The sequence below is a fragment of the Neodiprion pinetum genome, chromosome 1 (genome assembly GCF_021155775.2).
Source record: "Neodiprion pinetum isolate iyNeoPine1 chromosome 1, iyNeoPine1.2, whole genome shotgun sequence".
NCBI lineage: Eukaryota > Metazoa > Arthropoda > Insecta > Hymenoptera > Diprionidae > Neodiprion > Neodiprion pinetum.
In genome coordinates, this window is record NC_060232.1 from 28,889,048 (window position 1) to 28,911,675 (window position 22,628).

The window sequence follows — 22,628 nt, forward strand, 5'->3', positions numbered from 1 at the left end:
AAAGCAGACGAAGTCGTGAATTTAGTCCACTGATATCAAAGAGAAGGAGGGATTGGAGAACTGTCAGATCCGATTTTTCTAATGGTTCCACTGACGTTGAATTTAGCCTTGAAGATCTGACTCATGAATGGTGAATTTGTGTTACAGGTGAGTAAGCAAAAGTTTTAAAGTTTTTAGCAACGGCTGTCAGACCGATTCTCGTCAGAGAGGGCTGAGGAAGTGCGATAAGACCCGTATGCAGATTATTTACATACTGATAAAAACTTCCCGTTAAACGTACGTGAAACACATCTGGGGATTAAAGAAATAAGAGACATTATGTTAATTACCTGCAGGCTATTCTAATGTACTGATATTAGAATAATCCATAATGTGCCATATGCTGGTGATACTAACCTAACTTCGTATTGTACAAACGGCAGACGTCAAGTGTGTTATCGAAAGCGGCTTTACCAAGTATTTTTCATACTTTGCATTCCACTTTTGCGACTCTATATTCTTTATATTCACCAGCTTATTTCTCTGTTGCGACAATGTACCGGCGGTAAGTGTCTGATAAAAGATATACCTCTTTTTTTAACTTTACACTTATGTAGTGTTTTTCTTTGGTTATACTCAAATCACACTGAATGCAGCTTGATTATCACATGAATAAATCCGTAATATGCTAGTAACACTTTGCTCATGACATAGTGTGTGCAGTAAATAGACATTGAAAATTTTGAAGTAAACATAATCTGGAAAATTGAATTTTTATCTCTCGAACGTCAACCACTCATGTGTCAATACAGAGTGTTCATTTCTCACATATTCCTACATTCATGCAATACGAAATTATTAAAATAAAACTCAAGATGACGTAATTATACTAATAACAATAACCAATAACCCAATTTGAAGAAATCTATCCTCCTTTTTTTTTCCAATTTCGCAGCTATTGAACAATGAAATCCCTAATCCACACACTGTCTCTTCTCCTGTGCCTGCAAATCACGACAAGCCAATTTTCTAAGTTTTCTAAATTTTCCAAGTTTTCACTTGGGAATTGGCAACGAATGTGTCCCGATATGTATCCATACGAATACAAAGGCTTTGCTCCAATGGGAAACTACAGTGCAGGAACGTTTACGGAGATGAGTTCATTTACAAGTATCGTCCATTGCGTGACTGAATGTTGCCATGATCTGACTTGCAACGTTATTTTGATGCACAATAATACTTGCTATCATGTATCATGTAGAAGCAATAAACTCTGTGCTCCGCTATATCGGCCTGACAAAGCTGATAGCTATATTCCACCAACTATGGTATTAATCAGACCTGTAGAAGGAGATGGCCCATGGGCAAATTGGGTCGAAGATAACGAGGATACCAGGTACGTACAATTTAGTTCGCATTTAATTTTTTTACATAATATTTCTCAGATACGACTAAATGTAATACAACTATAAATTTCATTCAGTGCTTTGCTGATGGCTGCTGCAGATCAAAATGATTATACATATAGATCCGACATTAACACCGAGTGTTCATTTGATTTGCAAGAATGTGGAGAGAATGAGGTTTGTGTAACTGGTGACAAGTCTAAAAATGGATTCTGTCAGTGTATTGATAATTACAAGAGAACATTGCAAGGTAATTATTCAAAAACCATGTTAAAATTTAACCTACTTCGTAACACCATAAATTGTAACCACATTTTTTCTAATTTTAAAGGAATTTGCAAACCAACGGATGAGCTCAATGGTCTCAGGCAGGCAGTTACCTCAGATGTCACACAGGAGTCAAGCACATCGGTGAAACCTCCATTAAAAAAACTATCAGTATCAGCTGTATCTAAGGAAGTTCAACTCCCAGAAAATGAGGCCACATTAACAGCATATACCTACCCGGCGGAACAAGGGAATGAGCATTATAATTATGTTTGGAGTTTATTAAGTCAACCGGAAGGACCACCTGGAACTATAATGGATCAAAATCGTGTCACAGTAAAGCTTAGTCATCTTTCCGAGGGCTTATATATGTTCAAAGTCGTTGTTAGCAGTCCTAATGCCTATGGAGAAGCATATGCAAATGTCAGCGTTCTACCACGTAAGTATCATAATGCTACCTTTTGCATTGATTTACCTGGCATGTCATTGATAATTTGACGAATAATCCAACTGAGTACATGATCTTGACGTGTTTTCTAATGAAACTACTGTAATGTCAAATTGCAGTATGTAGGTTTATACATTTTACTGATCAACTAATATGTATTCTCTGACTGAGTTATGAATCTTCTGCATTTGTAGCCAAACGAGTAAATCAGGCACCAATTGCTGTAATATCACCGGAATCCCAAGTAGTGAAGTTACCTAATACGGGAGCTGTGTTAGATGGATCGGCAAGTACGGACGACGACAAAGTGATTTCACATCACTGGGAGTTGCAGAAGGGTCCAATTGGTTATCAACCAGAACTTTTAGATACCCCTACACTTCAGTTGAACAATCTGATTGCAGGAAACTATACTTTCAAGTATGTATTTTTCTTAACATTATTTGTAGGGCGTTGAGAAATGTTAATTAAAATGTTGACCTTTTTTTTTTTTTGTTTCATTTTTAATTGAAAATATTTACCACAGCATTAATTTCTCTATTTTTTAGATTAACAGTTGAAGACTCTGATCATGTAACAAACTTTACAACAGCTAACATAACAGTATTAAAGGTGATTGATTATCCTCCAAGCGCAAATGCTGGCGAGGATATTATAATCTATTTACCTCAGAATACTATTACTCTGAATGGTAATTTGAGTACGGATGATAGAGGCATTGCCAGTTGGGAATGGACCAAAAGTCAATCGGACCAAAACAAAGCTGTTGATATGCAGAACACTCGAACGCCGTACTTACAATTATCGAATCTAGAGGAGGGAAGATATACCTTTGTTTTGAAGGTAATGGATGATTCGGAACAATCCTCGACGGCCGAAGTTCATGTTTTTGTAAAAGCACCAACTAACAAACCGCCTAATGGTGAGTAACAGGCAATTCTTGTGTTGTAATTGAGCTACCGTATGGCTTTTTAACACATCGTCCACATTCGAAATTTCAGCCGATGCTGGGCAAGATATAATTATTGCTTTACCAGAGACTCACACAAGACTTAATGGCAGCAAAAGTAAAGATGACGTCAAAATAACGTCCTATCTCTGGGAGCAAGTGAGGTGGGTTTACACCTAATAATTTTATTCATTTTTCAACCATATGACACAATTTCACGATTTTACCATTACAAATACTAATTTCGTATTGAGACATTGAATACTTGAGAATACTTAATATGGTACATTTTTTTTTTTTTTTACTTAGAACCATTATGTATACTACATATATTTCACCTTGACTTATATCCATTTCCAAATAGTGGGCCTAGCAAAGCAGTGATAGTTGCTACTAACGAGTCCGTTACTAATGTGACTGGATTAACTAAAGGAGAATACGTTTTTAAACTGATTATAGTTGATGATAATGGGAATAAAAATTCAGACACTGTAAAAGTTACAGTAACACAAAGTGAGTATATTATATACTAGAACCACTACTTGCACTATCTTACACTTACGTATTCTTCAATGAATCATAATATCTAAATGTGGCTACTTACGGCTTGGCCTCTCATTGAGGACTCGTACCAATGAGTGTCAAAAGAAATTTGCATTTACTAGAAAGTTAAGGTCTAGTGTAAAAATCACGAAAATAGCCACCACCCCTCTGACACACAATAATTCCTGCGGTCCTCGAAATGTCGCGGACTGCTGATAGCGCTGGTAGTCAAGTGGCTCATATAGTCAATTGGGCTCACAACTATCAGCGTCACATAATATAGGTATACGCGATGGGACACGATGGCGACATTACCTGACCATATTTTCGTAGTAGGACAGCTGTGAGTGTCAGCTCCCCGATAGTCACTTAGCATCACCCATTTAAAAATTTCAGATAAAAACGCACCACCAAAAGCTAATGCTGGTGGTGATCAAGTACTTGTAGAACCTGTGAACATAATAGTAATTAACGGATCTCAATCTAGCGATGACCTAAGGGTTGGCCAATGGTTATGGACACGAGATCCATCGAGTCTTGCAATCGGTACTGTGCTTGAGGGAAGTGATAAATCACCAATTTTAATGGTGAGTTTTGTTATTTCATTTTATGAAATACAATATGTTACACCAAATGTTTTTGTATGCTTTTATGTATTTATGTTTTTGTATGTACCATACATGGTCAGGTATCAAACAGTCCAATTCCTGTTAAAACTTCAAATTACCGAACTCAATCAGTTGATCCAAATGCGATAGTAATGCTTTTGGATTATATCTTTAATTATGCAATATTCAATACTCTTTTAATTTTCTCTACTTTCGCAATTCCCCTAGCTATCCGACGTTGTTCCTGGTAGATATGTTTTTCGTTTGAAAGTGTCCGATGATCAAGGCTTGAGCAGTGAAGATACTGTTTCAGTGATTGTAAAACCAGGTAAAGAGAATGATATCTCGAATTGTTTCCAAACATGCGTATGAGACTGATTTTCTTAATAGAACATTGTTTCTTTGATGTTGCAGATACCCGCTTACTGAATTTGGTTGAATTAACTCTAAATATTGAGGCACGACTCCTTACAAAATCGCAGAACGATTCTTTGGTAGTAAAACTACAAATGTTACTCCATGATGAAGCTAACATTGTTGTGCGCAATATAAGAGCAGAACCTCGTACCGGCAGAGCTGTTTTAGTGTTTTATGTAAATAAAGATGGAGGAAAGTCATTGATGCCTGGACCAGAAGTTGTTCAAAGATTAAAAGAAAAGTTGAGGCAAGACTCTGGCCTTCTGCAACTATCAGTAGCCAGTGTAGAAACCGCTGTTTGTCAAAACAAATGCTCAGGTACAGAAATCTTGTATTAAGAAAATGGTTGATTATAGATTAGTATTACATCAGATGATGTAATGGTCATGGAAAAGTAATTGAAAATTACATCAATACTAATATTCTAATCTTAGAATATACTTTCATTGCAACATAAGTTATATTAATTAATCTTCAGAGAATTAAGTTGAAAACGAAATTTCTAATATAGGACATGGTGTCTGCGATGAAGGAAGTAGGCAATGTCTGTGCGAAGCCTTCTGGATGCAGAATTTAATTCAAAAGTATTTTGGTAATGGTGAAGCTAATTGTGGTGAGTGAAAACACCGTTTGCGAGAATTTTGCATAACCTATTTTCATATGTTGAATAATGGTATACAATCAATGTAGAGAAGTATAATTGTTGAATTGGATGGAAAATAGAATTTATACTAAATTTATGTTACAAAGTCATTGATTATTAATATGCTCTCATATTAAGACTTTAGACATCTGTTAAATTATTTGGAAACATGTTACAGATTGGAGCATTTTATATGTTATAATAGCCCTACTTTCATTGGTTATATGCTGGGTGGGATGTATCTGGGGTTTGATATGTTTAATGCAACGATTATGCTTTGGTAAACGACGTGCCAGTCGAACTAAAAAAAAAACAGCACGTTACTCGCTTCTTCAAGGAGAACCTGAAGATGACCCAAGTACATGTAAGCAGTAGTATAAGAATCTGGACTTCATTAAGGCACGGCTAGAAATATCTTATATAGTTAATTCGTTATATAAAGTTATCCCCCAGAGTCACCTGATTGATATAAAGAAATGAGGGGGCTCTACCACTTACATATTCATGTCTGTGAATGTTCGTCAATGTCATATGTGCGGGATCGACACATTATTTCGCATCAAGATGAGGATTAAATATTACCAAGAACGTTTATCTGTTTAAGATTTTATATAATTGTAATTAGACACTATTTTAATGTCATAATTATATTTGTTACATATTTGCAGATTCGACTCACAACAAAATAACGCCATCAGATTTTGATACAGATTCTGACGATGTATTGTTTGAAAGTCGTAAAGGAAAAGTCAGTACTCATCTTAGAAATGGTAAATCCCGAAATGGATTTCTGAAAGTAGGTCCTAGAGTGAAAACATGAGATCTTAACATCTGGCAATGGTAAGTTACTTAAATTGATGAAAAACTCCATGGTTGAAAAAAAAAACATTGTCAATAATATATATGCAACTTAGCTCACATTAAACTATGTGTATGGTTTTCTGTCTGCCGTAGGCGCGGCCCAGTTGATTATTAAAATGTTAATAAATATTGATGAATTCCACCAAACAATACTAGTCAGCTATGCTATGGTAGAAGGCAATCAACGAACTCAAGCAGAGTAACGTTTTGTCAGGACTGACAGTTGAAAACGGGGTAATAATTTTGTGGTGTCCACATAATGTGGGAGACATACACGGCTCCTTTATTGTATTTTATAGACGTGATATACAAATAATATATTAATTATTATACATTTCAATTAAGAGCTTTTATTAAAATATAAAGATACGTTGAATGTTTCGAAAAGTGTGATCGATATAGAGATTTGGCACAATACATTGTGCAAAAGTATACTAGTACTGATCAGAATATGAGTTCTAATTTATGTTGTGTTAACATATTCTACCAGTTAATACTGGTATATATACATTTAAGTTACAAGGAAATGAAGAATGTATTTATACAATATAGAATATGTAAAATAGAATTGCTTGTGGAGATTGAACATGTTTCCGTATCTAAAATAGATGATGACGCCAATCTATGTACCTGCAATATAAACACATCGAAACAGAGACTGGAAATTGACGGAGGCGTAAATTTTTATCGGCAGTTGCTGTAGTAATATCTATATTTTCAATGTCATTCTAATGTCTACTCGTAGGCATCTCATCGATCTCTAAACTCATGTATCATCTTAAAATTGATTTTCTAACAAATATGCGAGTTGTACCACGGGGTATGTTTGTTTCAGATTTCGAATAATCCCATATCCATTACGAGATTTTTATATAGCATCAAATTGTAAATGCAGCTGTGGTATTAAATGGATTAGAATTTTGGTGCAGATTATTAGTGCAATCATTTTATAGATATTATACAATTTTTTTTAGTTCTGCAGAGATGAACTAAGTGGTATTTGTATACTAAAATTCTCACAGAAAGTCACATATCAGTGATATTTTTATTTTTATGGGGCACAAGTATATGGATTTTGTTATATTAGCTTTACATATCTACATTCCCGCTTTTTGTTTAAAATTGTTTATGTGTATTTTCTCTGCGATTAACGATAATTTCAAGATTGGATTGCGACATGAAATGTTTTACAATATTAGTTGATATTACTACGTATCCTTTCACCATCAAATTGTTGTCAGTGAAAATGAATATAATGACGAATTGTCATTAAAAAAAGTACCACCATATATATGTGCCAAAGGCACAATTTTGTCATTATAGGTTTATTTCGATGTTTCGTGTATAAGTAATTTTTAATAGTTAATTCAAACTTGTTTGATAGATGTTAGAATCAAGTCATTCATAGAGTAGTACTCGAGGAATTTTAAGGCAATGCACATTTTTTATTGTAGTGACGGATGTTAATACATGATTTATCAACCAAAACTGATTAATGCTCTTATTTTATTAGTTTTTCACATCATCTAACGTCAGAAAGACATATTGTTACACTACTTAGCGTTATCTATCATTTGATAGAGTTAAATTTCCAGTTTAAAATTAATTTTCGAACTACACAGGGGAAAACATACTTTTGGCAATAAAATAACTGATACAGATATATACATATGAAGTTTCATGTTTCTTGAAGCTAAAGAGAGAGAGTCAATGATAATGAGATTGTAAAAGTCAACTGATTTTATTTCTTATTTTTCTTAGGCAGCTTAGTTGCTTTAACTCGTTTAAAGTTTCCCTGAATTCGTTTAACTTTGAGCGACTTATACCTGACGTTTTCACTGAATTTCTCGGATTTTACACGTGTCTTATCACTCTTGAAATTTATTGAGATCTCTTGACTCATACCTAGAATTTTAGATTTTCTTTCACATAAGGAATCATTGTGCATTTCACACACTTGATCAACTGGTGATCCACATAACCTTGCATCAGGGTCCAGGGACATGTATTCATCTAGCTGTGAACTATCACCTTTTAAATTTGAAAGGTCTATCCTTTTATTCTCGTGTATATCGACATACCTAGTTTTCAGTTTATTTTTTATACAAACAACATCATTCATTGCAAAATCTATATCTTTGCCTATGCTTATATAATTACTGTCTGAACTTTCTGTAACAATATCAGATGTATTTGAACTTTCAGGTACAAATACCCTCTGTTTCTGTGAATCTCTGTACTTATATACATCAGTTGACAGAGTAAACGGTTTATCAGAATGTGCAGTGTGTTTATGGTGAGAATTTTCAACATTCATAATATTTTCATCTATGAATGAATTGCTATCAATGGGTTTTTGGAACTCCAATTTGAGCGGTCGATTCCTGGGGAAGTTTGTTGCCAATTCAAATACTTTTTTGTACAAAAGATGGAAATGATGATATTCTGACTGCGCTACCATCTTCTGAAAATAAAACTTTACTCAGAAAAGTTATAAAATCATGAGCAGGTCAAGAATATCACGAAAGTTATATTAACATTCTATAAATGTGAATTATTCATAATTTATGAACAGTAATAAGGAAGTATGATTGAAATTTAACAGAAATTATGTACCTTTAAAGCAACAGCAGCACAAGCAAATCCAATTGTTTCTAGCATCACACTTTTCAGAAAAGGGACAAGAATTACTGGGATAATTTTCAAGTCTGCCATGGTAACAATGTGCTTTATGAGAAGCATTGGCTCGACATTAGATTCCAGTACTACACAACATGCATCATCTCTTTCCAATAATCGTGTAACTTCGTTAACACCGATGACGATGCTGTTTCTACGGTAAAAAATGTAATTACTTATTACAGTAATTTAAGAGTTTAGATATTTTTTTGTAATTTTGTAAGTGTGCAATATTTGCTTTACATGCTAAAAGCTAAACAATGTATTTTCAAAAGTTTCCTCAAAGATTAGGTTCAGGCAATCAGTAAGGCTCACAGCATATTCTGATCTGGTAGAGGTGTGTCCAGTTTTCTTCGTGCTTCCTCCATGGCTGCTTGTCTTTCCGCCTTTTTCATCCTGCCCAAATGTGACCATGGTAGATTGAGCGGTGGTCGTCTGATGGCTGGCATGGTTCTGTCACAAAGTTGATACTAAGTGACTATTTATGAGTTTGATAATTTTTAAAACTTCTAAATCGATAGGTACGATAATTAGACTCACGTTTCCAGCAAAGTTTTTAAATCCCCAATGTCGGTTCTTAGAATTGGCCTGTTAGAATGAATAAGTCTCATTTACTTACAGGTTATAATACAAATATAGCATGATTCTAATTTCAATAATTTTTTCTATTTACCAACAAAATTCGTAAGGTTGGGCCAAGACATTTCTCAACCCTTTAACCGGAGCTTTCTTTCCGGATAATGCTTTTTTTTGTTGCTTCTTTGATAAGACCGGCGTAGTCATTATGGAAGTTGAAGAAATTTTGCACGTGTAGTACAAACAGAACTTGAAAATACGGAGGTAAAGTTTCACGTGGTTCACACCATATTTATACAGCACAGTTAGCAGCCCAAGAAATTCATTGCTGGTTACCCATCTATTCTTAAGGGGGTGCTGTAGTCGATTTCGACGTTGTGCGTATTGTGAACGTGAAATAGGGCTTAACAGCTCCATTCTATATCCGATTCTGAACAAAAACACTCCAATGCATTTTCCTTTGACGCATGAATTCTACGAATTTACTATTGCGATTTTGTAGAATCCGTGCCATTTCTTTAAGCAATTTTAATAGCAAATTCGTATAATTTCCGCCATTTCTTTATGTTTACATCAAATGAAATAGTGTTGCAGTGTTTTCCTTCAGAATTGTGTATAGAATGGGGCCGTGAAGCCCTTTTTTGCGTTAGAGATACATGGACTTTGACATTTGGGTATTTGCATGATTTTTATATTTCTTAACTTTTGATGTTTTTCGATTCTATAAATTTTTTTAGAATTTTTGAAAAAAAAATATTTTGTTTTTGTTTATAAGTATTTAAATAATTTAATAAATAAAAAAAAGGCAATATTTAAATGAATAAGTAGCTCCATCTCGCGTATGTGACGTCACAATGCTGAATTTTTTTGAAATTTTTAGCGCCAAGTTCTCCTGTAAGCACGCCGTACGTGTAATCAGCTGTTGCTCTGTGTTGTGATTGATGAAAAGAACGTCTGATAGTGCTGTTTATTATAAACTAAAGTTATTAAATTATTTAATATGTCATTAAAAACGATTTTTGTTGGTGTATAGTACCAACTTGTAAAAATACTCAAACTAATGCTTGCTTAACATTCTTAGTATAATAACATTGACGTGATCATAACCTCCACACAATTATCCGTGTGAGTTAAAAAAAAAAAAACACCACACAAAAATTGATTTCTATTTTAATTATTTTCACCGAAGTCTGACATTAATTATACAATGTATCAAACTTAAAGTTTAAAAAACTTACTTAAAATTTTTTTAGCGCTAGAAAATATTGTACATTACTCTTTGTGGATTCAAATAAACGCGCCAGTAGCAGCACAATGACGTCAAACCAATCACATTCCGTTTTATGTCACGTGACTTTTATGTGATTTAGGACCACTTTTATTTATTAAATTATTTAAATATTTATAAACAAAAACAAAATATTTTTTTTTCAAAAATTCTAAAAAAATTTATAGAATCGAAAAACATCAAAAGTTAAGAAATATAAAAATCATGCAAATACCCATTTGGGGAAATATATACGACACACCCGATCGGCTAGGGTAAGCCATTGACTTATAAAGATAGACTGAGCGCTCTTATGAGCCGCTTGAAACAAACATTTAAGGGACAGAAATATGCCGGGAATACTCCTTTCTCTCTCTGACGATATTTGTGGCGGGGATCGAGGCGGTAGAGGAGAATGAGGCTGTTCCACTTCCACTGCTCCGTTGTCTCCCACCATGACGCCGATTAAAAAGAGAGAATGGTACTCCGGTATATCTCTGTCCTTTATATGTAATTCTCAGTGCCTCTTATAGCGTTTTCCACTGGTTGCACTGAGTGCGCACTGGCTCGAACAGGGGGCACTCGTTTCATGCATGTGTCGCCCGGCATCGGGGCAAACCTTCTGAGTGAAACACGCCGTAAAACGTATAAAGGCAGACTAGATCATAATTTATCCTAAATCACAAATAATGTGACGTTACTTGACCGACTGCGCGACTGTCAGTTTTTTCAAGCAAGTGATAAAGAAGCCAATTGAACAAACGCAACGGTAATTTTTTGTTTGTAAATAAATGTCACAAATGTTAGGACGAGCATACAAGGGCAAAAAAAATTGACAATTCTACTGAAAAGATAAAAATTAATAAGTAGCAAGTCAAGTTGTCCCAATCTCCTGAAATATACCTAGTAGTTAACCTCTAAAAGCTGAAAAAATGTGTATCCATACTTCGATATCGGACATGCTGTGAATTACTATGAAATTTAAAATTTTGGGAATCTCTCCTCTATCTTTCGACTCCAGCAAGTCATCATCACTGGTAGACGAAGATGAAATTAGATCTAATAAAAGAGTTGCTGTCACAGCATCTACTTGGACTCTTTCACGATCGGCAGCCATAATTGCACTGCTTTGACACCGACTCCCGATTTCAGGGCAATATTTTACGCACTCAGTGCTAAGTTCACACACCCGAGCTGCCAGTGGAACACGCTGGAAATACAAATCTGCCGCTAGTGCACTCTCAGTTCACACTTAGTGCAAGCAGTGGAAAACGCTATTATAGGAGCGCTCAGTCTATCTTTATAAGTCTCTATAGCGTAAGCGCGATTGGATTGTGAATGCGTAAGCAACGGCGTAAACGTCCCGGGAACGGATTTGAATCGGTTCGCTAAAGACAGAACATAATAATTCTCTCGCCTTCTCTGTCGCTCTACCTATGGAGTGGGGGCAACGGGAGGGGATGAGCGGCAAGGCAAGCGCGTGCAGCTACCCCCACTCCATGGGAAGAGCGACAGAAAGGGTGGGAGAATTATTATGTTCCGTCCTTCAGATAACTCTTTTAAATCTCTTCTGAGCGTCGTGCGACATCAGTCGTTACCGAGCAATCAGAGTGAGAGCTCTCGGTAACATTTCCATATTCAGATCGCGTTGTTCAGGTTGTCCCGTTGTTCGATCAGTGTATTTCCACCGTACTCATCTGTGAATAATACACGAGGAGCAACGTATAGCCTAAAGAAAAACCAAGTTACTGAAATAAAAACATCCTACGAACGTTGAAGGTGAATTTCGTCCGAGTTTTCATTGTTGTGTAACTTCGTATTTCAGTGATATCTATATTTGCCTCTGTGCGTCGAGTGTCGATTTTTTTTTGCTTGATTTTCGGCAAATGCGCAGTTGCATTGTTAGCAAGTTTATTCAGTCGGTTCAAACAGACAGCTACAGCACAAAAAGTGAGCGTAGAATCGAGTATTATTGTGGTGCGGATTTTTGAAATATAAGAGATTAGTGAAGATCTGAAGTAGGTAAAAAGTGCGTCGCTTCAACCTGAGATGCTACAAGAACTACTACATGTAAGAGTGTGAAGCAGCCCAGATTTAAGGTAACAATACTTATTTTAATTACTGATTAACAATTCAAGGTGGTACGTATAAAGCCGAACTTTTGTTCTTGCATAAAATGCAATGCATAAATATGAAACTAGACAACAGTAATAATTAATTTGAAAACTGAAAAGTCAATTTGCTAAATTAATTCAAGTGTTCTGTTTTGTTTTTCACAGATTCCGAGTAACTTTTTCATTTCTCGGCAACGTTGGTGAGTTTGCATGTGTTAGGTTACGGGTATTTCCCTGGGATTCCTCTGTCACGTGGCGTGGCGGTAACAATTGTTACACAAATCTTCGATTTCTTAGCTGCATGGATAGGTTCATTCGCGATCGCAACGTGCTTGACTTTGTCGAATAATTTTTTTTTGGCATTTAATTTACCATAGCCTGCTTGAAGTTAGAAATTTTGCACGTTGCTAAAAGTGGAATGAGCATCGCGACAGGTAACCATCGCTTATTCGACACTCGCGAGATCGAATTGGGTTTCCTAACTGATGTAATAATCTACGTTTCAATTTACAGATGATGTCGTTTAAGTGGTGGGTTCACCTGAGGTTTGAACGAATTCAATTATTCACATTATTGTTAAATCGATGAAATTCCAAATTCTGGCATAACGTAACGTAATCAAATTGCATCTTATATTATATATCATTTTCAATCTTTTAACAGCCAACAAGTATTGATCAAGTGCTGGCTTAGTTCGCTTAGAAAAATGCTAATTGGCATACAGGATGTTTTTAATCAAATTTACAGAAGGTTAATGTACCGATAGTCTGCCGACATTTACTAAAATCATACATACAATACGAGGGTTGCCGGGATACAATCGCGATACTGTATTCTGAGTAGGCAGACTATGATACAAAAACATTTTGCTCCCAACAGGTAAACAACGAAAATGTAAGTCAGTGACCACGGCGCAAATGATGAAGAATGATGTGTGTTGGAAAAAATGGAGAATCGTTTAGATCGAATATAGGTAACCGGGTAGGTAGGTGGACGTTCTGGGATCCGTCGCGAGGTTTATGCATGTGTGTGTGAGTTTCTCTTTTACGTTGGGTGGTTCCGTTGGGAAGCAGGCGAGGGTAGGAAGGTCGCGATGAGCCGTGATGTTACTAACTTTTGTAATCCACAGCGTCAAACGATCACAGAAATTTTTTTCCCAAAGACTCCGTATTCGAGTCTCTCGACCATTTGCAAGCATTTGATATTAACGAGATTGAATTTACCATTTCTTATCACTCTTCAACCATTTTCCAATCGTTATTCAATTCAATTATTTAGTCATTACCGATCAGTATTCCATTCAATTGATCTCTGTGATCGTCTGAATGAGCAAAACGCATCTCTGGACCATCTATCGCGTTCCGTGGTACGCTAGATGGGGAGAGATGCTGAGCTCGAAGACTTCGAGTCGAAGAGGACCGCCGACCGTCACGCCACACAATAATGCATGCCCTCCTCCAACCTCACTCCCAATTTCGATTTGTAATCTGAGAAGAACAATCCACATAGCAATGTATCTAATTCAAAAAGATGCAGATGTGGATTGGGTTTCTACAGAATTTTTGGGACAAGTCTCAGATAGTACAATTTTTTTGACAGTTTAATCTGTCGCGCCTTTTTGCGCGTAGATTAATCACAACAATTGGACGCAGCTTATTGCGCGTAAATTAATAACGGGAATCAGGCACGATTTTTGCGCATCGATTTTGCAAACAGTATATAAAAGAGTTACGCACTCCCGATGTGCTGATCTTTCAGCTCATAGGTCAATTTTTTTACGAATAATAAAATTTTCAAGTTCCATGCCGCCTTTTGCGCGTGGACTTGATACTTTTCATTTATGAGAGAAAACGCGGTATTTGAATGGCGGCGCTCAACGCGCTGGTACAAAAATCTCGGTAGTGTATAGTGATAGTGGAGAATGTTGGCGTAAGTATTTATGAAATATGTCTGAAATGTACAGAAACACTCGTTTAACTGATAGTATTATTTTTTGTTTCAGGGCAACAAAACCAATTTTTTAACAAATGCACTAAAAACTAAGAATGTTCAGTCGAAAAAGATATTCACTTTAATAACTCAAAGCACAAAGAAATGTCTATTCAAAAAATTTAGAATATTTTGTATTAATCAATGCAATAAATAATCGACGTAAAGGATATTAAAGCTAATACCATGTTGGACTGGACCCTTTTTTTGCCAGTGTTATGGACTTATGTGATTGTGCTAACCATACCTTTGTCTGTTTCAGCTAATAAAACTTTGAGTCTGTTTCAGATAATCAGATTTCCTGTTTTTTTCAGCTAATCAAACTTTTTGTCTGTTTCAGCTAATAAAACTTTCTACCTCTTTCGGTTAATCAAACTTTTTATCTGTTTCAAATCAAACCTTTTGTTTGTTTCAGCTAATTAAACCTTATGTCTGTTTCAGCTAATCAAACTTTTTGTCTGTTTCAGCTAATAAAACTTTCTACCTCTTTCGGTTAATCAAACTTTTTGTCTGTTTCAGCTAATTAAACCTTATGTCTGTTTCAGCTAATCAAACTTTTTGTCTGTTTCAGCTAATAAAACGTTTTAACTTTTTAGCTCATCAAACTTTTTGACGTTTTAGCTAATCAAACTTTTTATCTGTTTCAGCTGCTAATCAAACCTTTTATCAATTTCAGCTTATCAAACCTTTTATCTCTTTCAATCCAGCTAATCGAACCTTTATCTGTTTCAGCTAATAAAACTTTCTGTCTTTTCAACTAATCAAACCTTTTGTCTTTTTCAGCTAATCAAACTTTTTGTCTGTTTCAGTTAATCAAACCATTTATCTGTTTCAGCTAATTGAATACTCTGTCCATTCAAGCTGAAGCAATTTTTTGACTGTTTCAGCTAATCAAACCTTTTATCTGTTTCAGCTAATCAAACTTTGTCTTTTTCAGCTAATCAAACTGTGTCTTTTTCAGCTAATCAAACTTTTAGTCTGTTTCATTTACTCAAATCTCTTATCGGTTTCAGCTAATTAAACCTTTTGCCTGTTTCAGTTAACCAAACTGTTTATCTGTTTCAGCTATCAAACTTTCTGTTTCATTCAACTAACGAAACCTTTTAACTGTTTCAGCTAATCAATCCTCTTGCCTGTTTCAATTAATTAATTTTTCTCTTTTTCGTTACTTATATTTTTTACCTATCTAAGCTAAATAAATGTTCGTCTGTATCGACATATGTCAGTAATTGTATTTTCATCTGTTCCAGGTAACCGAGTTTTATTGAATATACTAAAAAGTTGACGTTTAATTTTTTAGGCTTAGGTCTGGTTCAGGTCTGGTTCAGGGTCAGTCATCTTGTTTTCACCGATACATAGACTTAGCGATGTAGTTCAGAATCATCATGATCACAAAGTGTGGTAAAATTTATGCAGCTGTAGTTTCTTTTAATGGTCTTTTAGTCTTTTATTGCGATTGTTTTATTGAGTTTTTATTCTCGAGTCACTCATAGGTCTTGTTCGGTTTGTTTTCACTGTACAATTATACAGCTCTGTCGTATTTTGGTGGTTGTGCTTATTCTACTCCGATTTGTTTCCAATTCAAAGATTTCTGCATCACCTTCCGATAGGCAAATGACAACGTCTCATAGCGATTCATGTTTTAGATCTTGGTTTAGTTGTTGAATGTTTTGCGTATTCATCAGGTTCTCCATTTTAGTGATTATCTCATACCTCATAAGGAAAAAACCCCATGCGCGGACATTCGAAGTCAATAGCCGTTCGCCTGTAAGTAAAAACAACCATCTTTCATCCATTAATCAAGCAGTCATCTTTCATCGATGATAAATAGTCAGCAGGTTAATTGAACTGAAAAATTTCGAACTGCGAATATACGCGAGAGCAAATTGATTGGGAAAAACAATTTACCAGAATTAACATGTGAAAAAAAGTCATCTGTAATTTTTTTCGAAGAACGTAAGATCGATTTTTCAAGTATTCTCCGTGGAGTAGGCCTACTGGGGATACCACATTAAAAAAAAAACACACCGCGTGCTCTACCGCTCGCTATGGTGTGGAAACGAGCATAAGTGAATTCATTGTCACTCGTCAAATACTAACATATTGTAGTTTTTTAAATGACAATTTCAGTCTTGCATAAATTTAACTCACTGTCAATAAAACTCATGCTTCGATAATGTGTAACGCATGTGGAATCGTAATACTTTCGGATTTTTATTCTTTGTTCAGAGTGAATTCCACGTAAATACCTTCTTCTTTTCGATAATTTTCGTTACTTAATTAAAGTCAACAAGGTGCACATATCTTTGGCAATTTAGAGTTTGGCAATTCCAACATCTTTCTCCCCAATTGACCTTTCGCAGTCGACACAGGAAAATCATTGAATTGTAAAATTCGAAAGTTTTACTCGTTACTTATTGTGAACATCTCGACTTTTTGAAGAAGTTCGTGCTATGTCATTTGGCCATCCGGCACAGTGTTCCCAGTATTTCTTTCTTGAATTTTTTGTATTACAAGAATTCATAAATTCAAATTTAACCGCGCCTTTTATGCGCGAGCCTGATGTTTCGTGTCAGAGGGCGCCACTAAATGGAAACGACGAAAAACGCGAGCATGAACAGCGACTCCGGCTTCCTATATGTTTCTTCTTTACCTTTGCTTTACCTAAGGTCTATAAGGTTCCTTCTCACACCGTGTTCATAGCATAGATTTGCCTTAGTCTGCCATCTGCGCTGCGTTACACGGCTCACAGTTCACACGATTTGGTTAAATGTTTTAGGTTACATTCATCGAGTGCGGAATTGCATGCGTCACGTTACTAATATTTTTTGATAATATTTCAAAACTAGAACTAATTACAATGAATATGGCGGATGGAGCATTTAGTCGAAGTGAAATTGTGGGGCTCGTAGTGAGATTATCAGTCGTTACGGCTATCACCTATATCAGCATCAGATGTTTGATGAACCAACTCGATCCAACAACCAAATCAAAGAAGAAGGCGAAAAAGAAGGTTGATTATGCGTCAATTACGTCGTAATCAAATTAGGCTTCTATAATTTTTGCATCGAGAAACTTTTCATTACCATATTATATTCCAATCATGCTCAATACCGATGGTCACATCGCGCTGTAAATTTGTTTGCCGAACCACGAGGATAAGAAGCAAGAGCAATTTCAAATCCTTCTGTAGAATTGTATTTCATTCAAAAGCAATGCGTCTCGAGAGAGATGGATATTTTATGGCAAATTCATTAGAATTTATGGCTGATTCTTTTCTAATTCGTTTTGCTCTAATGGCGTCAGCTAGTAATGAGAGGGGTTATTCCCCCATTTCATTGGGATGGTCATACTACCCAAGCAACTTCAACTCCAGAAGCTAATAACAATCGTCCCATTTTTCGGCTCGATATGTAATTATTGTCTTAAAACTAGATTAATTGACATTTCTCTAAACATGATATTCCACGTCCAATCTTGATATCGCAATTTTTGTTGTAATGCAGACAACAAATGAGAGTTTATGATAATTTCGACTCAAGAAAATTTATGCATATCTTCAAGTAGAATTCCTAGTGTATAGTTTCTAGCAATTGTCTGAAAAACATTGAAAATAAACAGTTAGAGTGCTATCTCTGAAAATTTCGTATCCGGACAGCATGAGATTTTATTTATATTATAATTCCATTTGTCAACAAACATGAATTAAATTTTACACTTGAAAGAAACCGAATGGTTGTGTAAACCATTCCATTCCATGGCTGAAGAGCCCAAATTAAATACTCCTCTGACTAACAGGAAAAAGTCGAACAATTTGATTTGTTAGATGTCTCAGAATATTTATAAGAGTTGCAATTTATGATCAAGATTATCCTTTCGATTCTGCAATACATCTGTAATAAGTGTGCTTTTCAGGCTCAGGAACATCTACGTAGATTGGGAATGACAGAAAATGTTTCTTTAGCTATCGATCAGCTAACAGATTATGAGATGATGATTGCTAGTCACCTGGTGGATCCCAACGATATTACGGTATCCTGGGAAGATATAGCAGGACTAGAAAATGTGATCCAGGAACTCAGAGAAACTGTTATACTGCCAATACAGCGAAAAGACCTTTTTGCTGATTCACAACTGACCCAAGCACCGAAGGTTTGCATAATAAATGAAAATACTCCCGAGTGCCCTGGTCGTAACATGCATAGAAAAAGAACTAGAACTAGCCACTTATATTTTATCTCTCATCGGGCACACATAGATGCTTTACAGAGCAAGCCTACAAAAAATTATTGTATACAATATTATCCTATGTAAAGTCATACTGATAGAAACAAATCTATAAAAAATACAACTGCACAGGTAAACTTCATATGGGTCGACTATTTTGAAAAAAAATGTAGCATAGGGTTTATATAAAGAGCATCTGCAAATTGTATCTATCCAAGACATACAGGAGTAGGAGGATACCAAACGATTGTATCTATACAATTCCTGGTGTTGCTTTATATAAATATGATGCTGCAACATTTTGTTTTGTAAGTAGTGTTCTCTTATAGATGCGCTCTGCAAGGATATGATTTTGTGTAGGATAATATGTTGTTGGATAAATTTGTGTTGAGTAACATTGTGTACATCATTTTCTGTACGATAATCTTGAATGAATATAATGTTGTGCAGGATGATTTTTGATTACGAGGATTTTTCTGTAGGACAATTTTGTATAGAATAATTTGGTGTAAAATCGATGTGTGTAGCATCGTACATATTCCTTTCATTAGATTGTTACTGATCCTTAAAACTGTTCAGCAATGTGTTATTCAGGTTATTCCAATATTCAACCAACCTAAATGTTGTTTGATACTTGTAGTTTAACGAGACGTGGAAACTTGTAACGTTGATGTAAAAAACATTTCTAAAACGATGCTATTGATCAATTTTCGAATCAATTTTTTAAATTTATAGTTGCAAAACTAGAATGTTTTGTTTTAGTTCAGCTTTTATGGTCAACTGTTTACTGCATTTGTGACAATTCTAAACTTGCAAAACCGTAATTTTTTTTGACACCTTGTTACATTGACTTTACTAACTTGGACCTAATATTTGAACTGACCTCATATAATGATGGTGCAGTTGTTGTGTATCACAGATTGCAAATATTCAACATGTATTTTTAACTTGAAGGGTGTGCTGCTACATGGTCCACCTGGGTGTGGAAAAACTCTGATTGCAAAGGCAACTGCTAAAGAAGCTGGAACACGATTCATAAATTTAGATGTGAGCATTTTGACTGACAAGTGGTATGGAGAAAGTCAAAAGTTGGCTTCTGCTGTTTTTACATTGGCTGTAAAACTTCAGCCATGCATCATCTTCATTGATGAAATTGGTACGTGTCTTCAATAAAAAAATCAATACAATTTATGTGTGTACGTATGTGTAGTTGTTTCACAATCAATTGCGATATCACTCCCAACTGTGACTAATAAATAACATGCTCTGTGAAGATTCGTTCCTTCGAATGCGCAACACACATGATCACGAAGCTACAGCAATGATGAAAGCACAGTTTATGTCACTATGGGATGGACTTATCACAGACCCAACATGTACCGTGATTATTATGGGAGCTACAAATAGACCACAAGATCTCGACAAGGCTATTCTGAGGCGTATGCCTGCGACGTTTCACATTAGCATGCCTGTAAGTTCAGTCCTCGTTCTAACTTTCACTTTTTTCATTTGTGATGAGTATGACTAATGAGCCTGTATTGAATTGCCATTTTCAAGAATGTTGCACAACGGGCCCAAGTCCTAAAATTGATTCTCGAGAAGGAACCAATGGCGGAAGAGGTTGATATAGCCAGTTTGAGCATAATGACCGATGGCTTTTCTGGTTCAGACTTACGAGAGCTCTGCCGAAACGCATCTGTCTATCGTGTCAGAGACTTCGTTCGTCATCATGCGTAAGTACAAATTTTTTCATTGGCTAAAAAGTGGTAACTTTCAGTGATAACATGTGGTATCGAACTTTTGGTAAAAAGCGAAGTCTTTTGTCCCAAAATAAAGGATCAAAAATTATCTAATAATTGAACCATATATGTATGTAAAGTAATTTTAACCTGGTACTACATACGGTTCGTATTATCTAAAGTATTTCAAGGTAACTTTATGTTTTACGTAAATCAATATGCTTGTATAAGTATAAGCTTATATAAAAGTATTGAAAAGTGAAAATAAACCTGCTATATGTTGTGGTGTATTTCTGATTCAGACCCGCAGCCAATGCATCTGCTGGTACGAGTACGGATGATGAAGAATATCATGACGCTCTGCGCCCCATTACAATGGAAGATCTTGTGATTTCCGTGCATAAAATGAGGGACTCCAAAGTGCATACGGGGACTCTTAATGCTGTTAAACTTGATTTAGATTAGGATGAATCGTTTTTTCTTCTTAAATTCAACTACTCAAGTGTCTAGTATACTCTGATTCACCCAGTACTTCTTTTCCATTTGTTCCCTGAATACATCATGGATTAGGACTCTACACTTTATATTTCCTGTTCCAGGTGACAGCTTAGCGTACATGTAGAATAGGTTTGTATAGTAAATATCAAAGGGATATTCCTGTAAACATTGTGATATACGAAAGCTTTTTAGTTGTTGCATTTTCAACTTTCAAATACGTGAAAATTAGGATTACCACAGAGCAACTGTTTATGTTTGATTTTTGAAACAGATAGTATTTTCTGTTTTCAATTTTAAGTTCGTTTCTTCGGTGTAAACATTGACAAATAGAAAAGTTATACAAACACAAATTTTTTACTCAGATTGTGATTCTTCTAGCTGCCATTATGGGGTCATAAACCTTTATTGTTATGCGAGGCACACCTCTTGATTATCAGGATGTGCTAAATTTTAGCGCAGCTTTATGACAAAAGATGAATATGATGGATTGAGACACGGCGGAAAAGTAAAAAATGAATAATGAACAAATTGTTGTACAGTGAGTTTGATGAAAGTGTGGGAACGAATGTATCCGAAAAACTACACGGTTGAATTCCTTTCAAGATCATTGTTATCAATAGTTTACACTAAAAATATTGAGCTGAATGTCGACTCTGAATCAAAGTGGTTTTCTGATTCTTAGATTTTATTTTTTCACGTATTTTTGTTTGATCTATTTGTAATATGCGGTATATTCGGATAGCCGCGCGGAATAGTCAAACCCGAGGTTTTACTCGTGAAATCCCGTATCAAAAACCTCGACGGATATTCAAAATATTGCGATATTATGTTTTCAAACTGAGGACAATTCAAAAATATCTTGTCTGCTTGAGAAATCTATTGGTAAATGATTGAATATTTAAGTTCGGAATATTGAAATCCACAATAATATAGGAATATCCTTCTGAATCTTTCTTATTTCATGTTTTACAGAAGTATTCAAGCATTCTTTTAATGACTGTTTGGAGGTATTTTTAAGTCATTTTCGTTACACATACATACCGCAAGAATTTTTTGAGTTTACCCAATTGTGCCACTAATGGTGACTCCACAAGTTTTGTTAACAGCTGTGAGTGTTAAAGCACCATCTTCGGAGATTCCCTCTGCACATGTATAATTGTTAGCAGGAACCTAACAAGAAAAATCGGCACATTTTTTGAATTTTAGTTATTACTTGTAAATTGCAGATCTGACAGTGAAAAACACTGATTCCCATCTGAGAATACGTATAAACGAATGAAGGGCAATTTGTTTTTAATAAAGAATAGTATCCCTAGAGAAAAAAATTATATGTGCTGGAATCCTCACATTATTCTACCTTTTATGAAAAGTTGTATCTAAATTTTTCAGGTATTATTGGCTTCAAATCGATTCTTTCG

General features: G+C 35.3%; 3 protein-coding genes across 7 annotated transcripts; 2 read left to right on the forward strand and 1 right to left on the reverse strand.

Annotated features, from left to right (window-relative positions):
• Positions 1-8: 8 nt before the first annotated feature.
• On the forward strand, positions 9-6,689 carry LOC124224702 (dyslexia-associated protein KIAA0319-like protein). Of its 3 annotated transcripts, XM_046636828.2 has the most exons (16): positions 55-147; positions 336-544; positions 935-1,375; positions 1,463-1,635; positions 1,717-2,091; positions 2,295-2,520; positions 2,649-3,022; positions 3,102-3,213; positions 3,414-3,562; positions 3,989-4,179; positions 4,429-4,528; positions 4,615-4,935; positions 5,129-5,230; positions 5,439-5,624; positions 5,929-6,100; positions 6,215-6,689. In XM_046636828.2, exons 3-15 carry the CDS (start codon positions 945-947, stop codon positions 6,078-6,080), a joined length of 2,892 nt encoding a protein of 963 aa, XP_046492784.1. In that variant the 5' UTR covers positions 55-147; positions 336-544; positions 935-944; the 3' UTR covers positions 6,081-6,100; positions 6,215-6,689. The 3 variants fall into 3 exon arrangements, with proteins under 3 accessions (XP_046492783.1, XP_046492784.1, XP_046492785.1); XM_046636827.2 differs by lacking the exon at positions 336-544 and having other exon boundaries at positions 9-147; XM_046636829.2 differs by lacking the exons at positions 55-147; positions 336-544 and adding an exon at positions 185-276.
• Positions 6,690-7,102: 413 nt separating this feature from the next.
• Positions 7,103-10,864, reverse strand: LOC124224704 (uncharacterized). 3 transcript variants are annotated; one of them, XM_069138068.1, is made up of 5 exons: positions 9,474-10,864; positions 9,341-9,388; positions 9,116-9,253; positions 8,738-8,954; positions 7,103-8,582 (listed from the first exon to the last, which is right to left on the reverse strand). In XM_069138068.1, exons 1-5 carry the CDS (start codon positions 9,791-9,793, stop codon positions 7,863-7,865), a joined length of 1,443 nt encoding a protein of 480 aa, XP_068994169.1. In that variant the 5' UTR covers positions 9,794-10,864; the 3' UTR covers positions 7,103-7,862. The 3 variants fall into 3 exon arrangements, with proteins under 3 accessions (XP_068994169.1, XP_068994170.1, XP_046492795.2); XM_069138069.1 differs by having other exon boundaries at positions 7,103-8,585; positions 9,116-9,270; XM_046636839.2 differs by having other exon boundaries at positions 7,103-8,585; positions 9,474-9,716.
• A 6,563-nt stretch (positions 10,865-17,427) lies between these two features.
• On the forward strand, positions 17,428-22,538 carry LOC124224710 (no mitochondrial derivative). The gene is made up of 6 exons (XM_046636872.1): positions 17,428-17,759; positions 18,662-18,898; positions 19,928-20,129; positions 20,248-20,444; positions 20,531-20,706; positions 21,015-22,538. Exons 1-6 carry the CDS (start codon positions 17,607-17,609, stop codon positions 21,175-21,177), a joined length of 1,128 nt encoding a protein of 375 aa, XP_046492828.1. The 5' UTR covers positions 17,428-17,606; the 3' UTR covers positions 21,178-22,538.
• The last annotated feature ends 90 nt before the right edge of the window (positions 22,539-22,628 follow it).

Bases quoted from the DNA above. Each gene is read 5' to 3' on its own strand.
- LOC124224702 (XM_046636827.2), top strand. From the start codon at position 945: ATGAAATCCCTAATCCACACACTGTCTCTTCTCCTGTGCCTGCAAATC. The intron at 4,180-4,428 runs GTGAGTTTTGTT...CAATTCCCCTAG, and splicing joins ATAAATCACCAATTTTAATG to CTATCCGACGTTGTTCCTGG. The intron at 4,936-5,128 runs GTACAGAAATCT...TTTCTAATATAG, and splicing joins TTGTCAAAACAAATGCTCAG to GACATGGTGTCTGCGATGAA.
- LOC124224710 (XM_046636872.1), top strand. From the start codon at position 17,607: ATGAATATGGCGGATGGAGCATTTAGTCGAAGTGAAATTGTGGGGCTC. The intron at 17,760-18,661 runs GTTGATTATGCG...TGTGCTTTTCAG, and splicing joins AGAAGAAGGCGAAAAAGAAG to GCTCAGGAACATCTACGTAG. The intron at 18,899-19,927 runs GTTTGCATAATA...TTTAACTTGAAG, and splicing joins AACTGACCCAAGCACCGAAG to GGTGTGCTGCTACATGGTCC.
- LOC124224704 (XM_069138068.1), bottom strand. From the start codon at position 9,793: ATGGAGCTGTTAAGCCCTATTTCACGTTCACAATACGCACAACGTCGA. The intron at 9,254-9,340 runs GTGAGTCTAATT...ACTTTGTGACAG, and splicing joins TTAAAAACTTTGCTGGAAAC to AACCATGCCAGCCATCAGAC. The intron at 8,583-8,737 runs GTACATAATTTC...TATTTTCAGAAG, and splicing joins GTGCTGCTGTTGCTTTAAAG to ATGGTAGCGCAGTCAGAATA.